Below are 9,591 nucleotides of genomic sequence, written 5' to 3'. Positions count from 1 at the left end.
TAAACAATCTTTCTTTAATAAAAATTATAATGCAGTTTCTATAATTTAAAATTTTTGTCCGCTGAAGTCCTTTAACTTTTTGGGGTATGTAGGTTCTCACCACATATTCGGTAGCAAAGTTAACAAATATTACCCAGTAAAAGTTTTCGGATATTCTAAGAAGTTATGTTCAATTGCTAAGAAAGGTTACATGAAAAAATGTTATTAAAGTAAATTTCAATGAAGTTGTATACATATAGTATAAGTAAAAAATAGTGAAAACAGTTTTGAAAAATATGTCAAAAAATGTAGTTTCTTTTTTATTGATATTATTTTTTAATATATTTAATTTTGAAATATAGTATGAATACAAAACATAGGAATTAGATGGGTCCATCAAATAACTGTTTTTAATAAATTGTACATTATAATCATATAATAGAAACTAACAATAGTTTTATCCTTTGCTAGAGGGTCTGGTTGCGATTTACATTTAATCCACTACTATTCCAAAGCTAACTATAACAGTGGTTTATAAAAGTAACCATGTTTGGTACTACTTAAATACTCAATATATTTTAATAACGCCCTCCATTAGGTTCCAGTTCGCTATGTCAGCAATGAAATATTCAAGGACAATACATTTTTATACTCTTGCAACCTGTTGCTACCGAGTATTATAGTTTTGTTCACGTGACTGTTGTATGGTGCCACCTAAACCCCAGCGAGATGGATACACGGTTATATATACATATGTACATATATAAATTGTGGGTATGACTTGAAAATTTAAAATCTGGCTGAGTGTCTGTCTGTCCGTCCCTTTATGGGAGCCGGTGGGAAAATTTAACTACGGGCGTGGCACCGCCCTCTTTTTGGTGAAATCACATATCTCGGAACCCAATCTACCGATACCGACTAAATTTAGTACGTAGCATTCCTCTCATATTCTTATGTCAGAGTGCGTAAATGTTCGAAACGGACAACAACCAAGCTTACTTCCCATGTAGCACAATTTTAAGTTCCACTTGATTCTTTTAGTTTCTAGTACAGAAATCAAGAAGCAATTAATTAACGGGGTAAAACTTTGCAATAATCCAACAAAAACTGTTCAAGCCTCTAGGTACAGAATTTTGGACCCCATTACCTATAGACTTTCGAACAAAATGTCGGTCAATGTGTGAGATATATAAATGAAATTCTGGTTTAATCCTTATCTACTTAGCCCCCATATACCTAATGCAAAAATTTTCGATCTTTCGGGTGACTTTGTAACGCATATATCGTGAATATGTAAGTTATCTTAATGAAAGTGAGATAGAGTGTTTTCATAATAATGTATTTTTGTGCCTAAAATAGATAAATTTGAGCGAAAACTTGACCCAGCCCCTATATAACTAATATCAGGATTTTTGAACTTCCGTCTACGATTGATTACTCTATAAGATTGTTTTTTTACGATGTGGCATGTTAATAGTATGTGTATTGGGAAAAATAGATAAAACCAGGTCGATACTACCCCAGCTTTCATATGTACACTACATATAATTATTTTCGTTCTTCTAATAAACCTTATACCGAATATGTCGGCCAGTGTTTGACTTACATATATTGTGTATATATTATAGGTATACATATAAAAAATTGCTTGGGTTTAGATCCTCTGGTTTTACACCTTAAAGCATCTCCTTGGCTTTGATTTCTGCAAGTTGGAGGAGTATACAATGTTCGGTTGCACCCGATTTTAGCCTTTCCTTATTTGTTTCTTTTTTCTTCTTACAAAAATTTATTTTGTAAAATAAATTGCTTACTGATATTTAGTGCGATAGCTACAAATAACATGCAGTTAATGGGTAATCTATGCCGAACTATTATAGCTTTAATATATATGCAACTGTACTCGTATATAAACCGTCAATAGCGAGCAGTAAGTATGTGAAAGCAATTTTCCCAGCTGCATCTGAAGCCATTGATGATCATAACCTTTCACTAAAAAATTAAAATTGCCAACATCAATATGCAAATAATAAATAAATATTATTCTTTTATTCATTGTAATAACATTAAAGCGATTTTGCCATTCAGCTCTATTATTCTATTGGAAATATGTCCGCATGAATCACCCTTAATATAGTTATTTGTAGATATTAAGTACAGCATATAATATACAATACGTATCAGAAAGAAAATACCCTATTTAATAGATAACATATTATTCGTAAACAAAATTTTTGAAATAAGTTTGAAAAAATTCCTTTAAATGTTTTTTGAAATATTCACTAATATTATTTCCGCTTCACAAAATTATATTGAATATTGCACTATTTACTTAACTTTTTTCTTATGCCAAATAATTGGATTTCGAACTTTCGGGTGAATTTAGCCATTTTGGCAGCGATGGTATCAACCTGAATGTAATTTGGTAGCGTGCAATAAAATATTGTCAAATAATAACAGTTATGTTGATGTTTATCAAAATGCCTTTGTCGGAGGGTGTGTGTAGCGCGGTTGTTAAGGCTCAGTTATTTTTTCGATGGTTGTCAATTGAAGGGAACTTTCTCACCGACTGGTACCAAGAAAATAGATAGTCGTTGCATCATTCTTAAGTTGGATATTGAAGATGAGTAGTGTCTATAATTTTATTTTGTGAGAATTTTTTTGTGCAAAAAGGTGAAATTTTTATAAATAAATTATTTAAAATTATTTTAAAAGTGTGAAAAGAAAAAAAATTAATCTTAAGAACTTAATGTGTTTATATAAATAAATGTGGAGGAATTTGACCTATAAGAAGAGCTTTTCGTTTACGTAAACGCTTACATAATCTGAAAAATAAAATTAGTAGTGATGTGTTTTAAGAAATTATTAAATATACAATAAATAAACTTAGTTAAAATATTGAAATTTGTTATTATAAAGTCATTCATATTTTTCCATTTCAAATTATTTTAATTATATTTTGCGTGAAAATAAGCTTTTTTATAGTAATATAACTTACGGAATACTTCCATTCATAAAGATTATTAATTGTTTAAAATAATTATAAATTTTTTCAAAAATATTTTAAAATAACGTAGTACAACATTTGCTGACTCTTGGAGTTATAACTAGCAGTTTTACGAGTAATATCTACTTACATAAACTTATACACCATGAGATGAAAGTCTTTGGCCCATCTTTATTATCGATCTTTATAGATCGATACTCTCTCTTAGTATCGCCACTTTGAGGCCAATTACTTGGATACGATTGGTTCTAAGGGTTTGAAACTTTGACAGTACTATTAGTTAGGGCTGGTAATGTAAGATATAGATAGAGATAATTTTGCTTGTGACGCCATTTCTCGCCATTCCAAAATTTTCAGCCCATTTATCTAACACAATATGAAACAAGTAAGGAAGGGCTAAGTTCCTTTTACTTGTATACTCTTGCAACTTGCAAGAATTAAGGCCAGGGAAATACTTTAAGGTGTAAAACCAATCATATAGAGTAAAGTCAGCTGGATGTTCGAAAATCCTGGTGTTAGTTATTTTGGGGGCTAGGCCAAGTTTTCGCTGAATTTTATCTATTTTAAGCACAACGATAGACTTTTATTAGTAAAACACGCTCTCTTATTTTCATTGTGATAACTCTCATATTGGCCTTTGTATGCAGGGCAAAGTCACCCCGAATTTCGAAAATTTGGTGTATGGGGGCTAAGGGAAGTGTTGGTCTCATTCAATCCATTTTTGACATCTAGACATAATATAAGAGAAGGGTTATTCCTTAATTTCAGTAATATATATCACACATTGACCAACATTTTCGATCAAAAGTCAACGATCGGGGTCTAAATTTTCGGTACCTAGGGTCTTGAACCGCTTTTATTGAATTTAAACAATTTTTGATCATAAGGTGAAACACATTGAAGAAATTATTCTTTCAAAGGTTCCGTTATATTAATTGCATCTTGATTTGGGTACTGGAAACTGAACGAATCAAGCGGAATTTAAAATTGTACTATATGGGAAGTAGGCGTGGTTGTTGTCCGATTTCGTCCATTTTCACAATGTGATATAAAAATATAAGAATAATGCCACATACTAAATTTTGTTTAAATCGGTTTGTTTGAGTCCCGAGATATGTGATTTCAACGAAAAGTGGACGGTGCCACGCCCATCGTCCAATTTTCACACCAACTCCCATGAAACTCTCTCATACTATCTCGGTGGTAAAATTTAATGTTCCGGCATATTTAGTTATTGATTTATTGCGTTTTTAGTAGTTTTTAACAGTACCGTTATTTGGGGAATGTCGGTAGAAGTTCTGATCCTCTGATTGACGTTTTACACCTTAAGGTATTTTCCTCGCATTGATTCCTTCAGGTTGCAAGAGTAAAAAATGCACTCGAACTTAGCCCTTCCTTACTTGTTCTCTTATAAAAATTATTGACACTAATCAAGAGAACCGGATTGTATATTTAGGAGAGTATGTCAACATTGTATCCTTAATATTAAAAAAAGAAACAAAGAGCTGGGATAACAGAGCTTCAATAGGAGCTTTAACGTAAACCGACGCCGTAGTCCAATAAAATTTATTTGTCGACCAGTAAAAATTACAATTTTTGGTAAATTTTATATATATTTACATATCTACAAAGTATAGAGATTCTTAGAAGAAGAAAGGCTTTGTCAACATTTGCAAGTTTTACGGATTGCATGATATATGTAAATAAAATTCATATAATGTCATACATATAAAATATGTTTCTGTGTACGATTTGCTCTCTCGACGAACTTATTAGCTGCTTTACAAAAATATTATATAAAGGATCTTAATCCAATACTTAGAATTGACTGTACGTCGTACAGTCGTAATAATCTCTTAGAATTTTCAAATTCTACAAGATGATGATTGGGTACTTATTAGGATTAATTATCGAAGGATCTAAACATAAATCCAATGTTATCTACATTGACCATGTTTATCTAAATTCTCTTAAAACATAGTTACTAATCTTTTCCAGAAATTACTGCATCGTAATTTTTAAAGAAATTTTCGACAATGGAACCTTCCACCAGCGCAGAAGCCGCAGCCGCTGCAGCGGTAGGACCGGATCCACGGCTAGAGCTGATGGGTTCTTTTGTTATTAAATCACTGAAATTGAAACCAGAAAAATGGACACGAGTAATAACGGTGGAAGAGCACAAAGCTATAATAAAAGAATTTCTCGATCGGCCGGTACCCATGGTGCTTATTATTATACTCACACAAGCCGCACAACTGTTACCATCCACTACCTTTCCCCTCTCACAGTTAAAAAGTAAAGGGGTATATTTCATTAAGAAACATCCACAGCCTGTGCCACGCGAGGACTGTAGTAATTTTATTATTTATGGTGACTTGGCTACACGCACCATCGATCAGCTGTCCGCGTTGGTCGAGGAGGTGCTTGTACCATTGCTCTCCAATGACGTGAACTACAAGTCATGGCCCACAATGGTTGCACAGGATGTGCAAAAGCATGTGCACAGCTTGAAGAGCACTGTACATCAGGTGAAGGGGCAAGTGAGTGGCGAAACAATACTCGCTATGCCAGTGGGTGTGGAATTGATTGTTAAGTTGGCAGCGAAATTAAATAATTCACGTCGCATAGCTATCGATTTATACTTGAAAAGTGCAATAGAGGGCGTGGTAATCAAGTGGGCAGAACAAATACACGAAGTCATCAAAGAGAATCCATCGAATGCATTTCAAAATGGTCAGAACCCTACACCGCAAGTTGGTGAGTATGAAAACATTGTTTTCCCAAGTTTTATGCGTAATTACTCTGCTTGATCGGTAGCAACATTCCCAATTTAATTTGACTTGAGGGAATTGATGGATCGTTGTTTAGACAAACAAAATATTATGGTCTCATTCTATGGCGAGAGATCACCCTTAAAGGTTTTGAACCGAAGGTGTCTTATTTTAATTCATGAAATTTTTTGTTTGTTATAAAATTTAAGTGTCACGTTGTTTGTCCGCGATGGACTCCTAAACTACTGAACCGATTTTAGCAAAATTTAGCACACTGTGCCCAGTTTGAAGCAACTTAGAAGATAGGATAGTCAAAACAATTCATGAATACAGTGGAAGCTGCAATAAATGGACGCTCAATTAAATGGAGGCACAATTAAGCGAACATTTCCATTAACATATTGACCGGTTCCACAATTTGTTGATATTTATTAAGTACAATATATTAACTCTAATAACTGGACACAAAGGCTGGTTCGTCTGTGTCTGTTTATGGGAGATCTCACAGTATATATTTCTAAACATACGCATGTATTCACAGTCTCCAAAAAATATAATACAATTGAATTTCCCTATCTCAAACTTCCATAATTCGAAGTTCTCCATAACTCTAGCTCTTGAATTAGCAGTAAAAGTCAAATTGCATACAAATTTCCTGCCAAAACTCGAAGATTTTTGGTGAATTATGGAGATTTGAGTTAGGAATGTTCAACTGTAATTATAATTTTCAGTAAAATGCCAAATCTTAAGGTCCATTTCCTCAATGTCTGTTTAGCAGCCATTTGTCAGTTCAGTTCTGGTAATTTTAAAACTAAAGAAACTAAATTAAGATTCCGTTTTTCGGTAAAGAACGTTTTTTTAAATAGAACTGTCAGATGCTATTAACTTAACTGTGAAAACAGCCTTAAATTCGTTATTTTTTCCATTGACATTTATTTGTATGAACAAATTCAAAATTGAACCTCATGTACAATCTCTTGGATTCTTATACCGCCAAAAATGGTTTCTCTTTTATTTGTAAACGAAATTTTCACAAACTGGAGTCTTTCAGATTTTAGTTCGTGAAGTTTGTGCAGACTTAAATCTTAACTTATGAGAATTTCGGTAACAGTTTAAGTTTTTATTTATTTTGGACTTGTAGGTTGATCGAATGGTTGTTCGTTTTGATCTCCTTCATATTTAAATATTCCCATCTCTTGATTTGAACTCACGATTTATTCGAATATTTATAAATTTTTACTTTAAACTCAAGAAATCGCCTTCTGGAATAATCGGCTGAAGAACTTATCCTTCATATTCGATCAATTGCGTGGGGAACGTATACGTGCCATGGCTTTGGTGTTAGAATATACAAATAGTGCATATCATCCATGTTTTCAAGGAATATTCAAAAACGTTGTAACAGGTAAAGATTGGATGAGAGTTGTATTTTTATATAACAAATTTATAACAAATAATTTTGTTGCAGCTTTAGCCGAAGCGAAAGACATCACACTCTATCTAAATCCACTGAAACGTCCTATACAGCAGTTGGAAGAGATTGATTTTGCCGAATGTAAACCGCTACTAATCCCACTAATGTTTGTGATTTGTACAATGTGGGGTAACTCACGGTATTACAGCAATTCTTCAAAAATAACCGTTCTACTGAAACAATTATGTAATCTTATTATACAGCAGGTAAGTAATAAAAGAGCTGATAAGCTAGAACATTATTTACAATAAAACTAAAGTTTTGGGCTTATAAAATTATTGTATAAAATATTTAATTGATCCAAAGACTACTTGTCTTCCCTTTCTCTTAACGCGGCAACTTTGATCCGTTCTAACACATACATAACCTAATTACAGTGTGGTGTCTTGTCCACACCCAGTAAACCATCGACTGTATTCTTCAGATGAAAAAGTTTTTTAATATATTTATATTAGTGCGAACTCTCTACAGGGTTGTGCGCTGGGTTTGGGATCCCCCACGTAAAAAACACCACTAATGAAAAGTAAAAAACAGCCTCGGAAGAGAAACCCCCCTTTTGATAACGCTCTTGTCAAACGTACTAAGGATAACGAGAGTGACTCCGTCGCCGAGTATTGTCATTCACCCCGGTGGATGAACGTCTAGCCACAATTCGCTTCAAACCGAAGTTCTTCAACAACTCGCTGATTTGCGCCCACGGCGTCGAAATATCTCCTGTCATCAAACAATCAGTCGCCGCACCAGCGATTAGGCTCCCACGTCACTGTTGACAGTCATAAATTCGAAGTTGTAGATAATTTCGATGCTACTTCGGACTGAGTAGGCAATTCAGAAGTATTGTCCTTTCTCGACGAACAAAAACCAAACTCTATAAGTCACTCATTATTGCCGTCCTGCTATATGATGTAGTGGCATGGACGATGACAACATCTGATGAGTCGGCCTTAGGAGTTTTCGGGAGAAAGGTTCTGCGAAAGATTTATGGTACCTGGAATGTCTTCACTTGAAATCTCCAATTGGTGTCACCATGCGAAAGGAAGAAACCATTTGCGCACTGTTGTTAATTCGGCTACTTCACTTAAGTTTCATTAGGATATCGCAAAAACTGACGAACAAATTTTTAGAATCGCCTTAAAAATCGCTGCCTCGAAACCGGTATTAGACCCATAGTTTCTTCGGCAAAGTTGTTCAGAATTTTTCTTTTTTTTGGCTTTCTGTAAATTTACCTGCTTTAGTATATATCGGCGCGTGAGAAAGCAGTCTTGTATTTCTTTCGTTTATCCGAACATATTGTATATCCGATGCCCACCAAAAATAGGAAAGATGGTCCTCTATGTATGTTAGATCCCTAAATGAAGCAGTATTATGAATAAATTCTAGTCTTTTAAAATTTTCTTTTTGAATTAACCTAAATTTTGTACATATCTTCACATTGTTAAGGCCAAGCGTTATCTTGATCCTTCGTCGATATTCCATAGCGATATTGATGAGGCAATGCAACGTCTCACACAATCTATACAAATATTAAAATTCTTCCGTGAGCTTTATGATCACTACAAGGAAAATTTAGCAGATTTCTTTCCCACGCCAGAAGAGAGACCACCGATTCCCTGGACCTTTCATCCAAATTCCGTCTTCAATCGCTTTAATGCATTTTTGGAGCGTTTAACCACAATACAATGGTAAGTTATTGCAATGGCTCTCTCACACATACTTAATTTTCTGTATTTAGGTTTTTCTTTACTGTGATTGAATTCTTGAAGTTAGAGAAAGTTGAAATCGGTGGTCTACGCGGACGCCAATTGAGCACACGCATCACTGCGGTGTATGTGGAGTTCAATCAATATTTCACGGCATTCGCTTCCAAGTCTTACGATGTACTCGACCCAGACGATCACGAATTCGATGAGGATTTCGAGAACTTCCAAACACATATACTGGAGTTGGACATGAAACTGGCTGCGATATTGTGTCAAGCATTCGATGATTGCCACAATTTGGAGAGCATGTTCAAGGTGAGAACTGTTTATGGAAAATGATAATTTTTTTTATATATGTACTATATCTTGATATTCTAAATTTTTAGCTTATAAATATTGTGGGAAGCGTAATTGATCGCCCTAAAATCAAAGAACAATTTACACAGCGTTACACAGAGATTGTACAAATGCTCGAAGTGGAAATGACCACGTGTGAGGATATATTTTACAAACAAATTGATTTGCAACAAGTGAACAAGAACTTGTATCCTGATTATAACTGTCCACCGGTAGCCGCCTTCATACGTTGGTGTAACCAACTGGAGGCACGTATCAGCACACCAGTTAAAAATTTTCAAAAACTTCAACACGAGTGAGTTTAGT

At 34.2% G+C, this 9,591-nt stretch overlaps 1 protein-coding gene across 3 annotated transcripts in view; it reads left to right on the top strand.

The window, feature by feature from the left end:
• The first annotated feature begins 2,537 nt into the window (after positions 1–2,537).
• Positions 2,538–9,591, top strand: part of LOC105226545 (dynein beta chain, ciliary) — a 34,028-nt gene continuing 26,974 nt past the window's right edge. For all 3 annotated transcript variants that reach the window (XR_007421581.1, XM_049447709.1, XM_049447708.1), the window contains exons 1-7: positions 2,538–2,649; positions 4,982–5,740; positions 7,007–7,159; positions 7,223–7,434; positions 8,669–8,910; positions 8,961–9,243; positions 9,315–9,580. Coding sequence is in view for 2 of the 3 variants with exons in the window: in XM_049447709.1 (XP_049303666.1) it covers positions 5,020–5,740; positions 7,007–7,159; positions 7,223–7,434; positions 8,669–8,910; positions 8,961–9,243; positions 9,315–9,580 (1,877 nt within the window). In the remaining variant the exon portion in view is untranslated. The remainder of the gene's footprint in view (positions 2,650–4,981; positions 5,741–7,006; positions 7,160–7,222; positions 7,435–8,668; positions 8,911–8,960; positions 9,244–9,314; positions 9,581–9,591) is intronic.

Source organism: Bactrocera dorsalis, chromosome 2 (assembly GCF_023373825.1).
Source record: "Bactrocera dorsalis isolate Fly_Bdor chromosome 2, ASM2337382v1, whole genome shotgun sequence".
NCBI classification, from domain to species: Eukaryota; Metazoa; Arthropoda; class Insecta; order Diptera; family Tephritidae; genus Bactrocera; species Bactrocera dorsalis.
The sequence above is the reverse complement of the archived record's forward strand: the minus strand, read 5'-3'. Positions and strand labels throughout refer to the sequence as shown.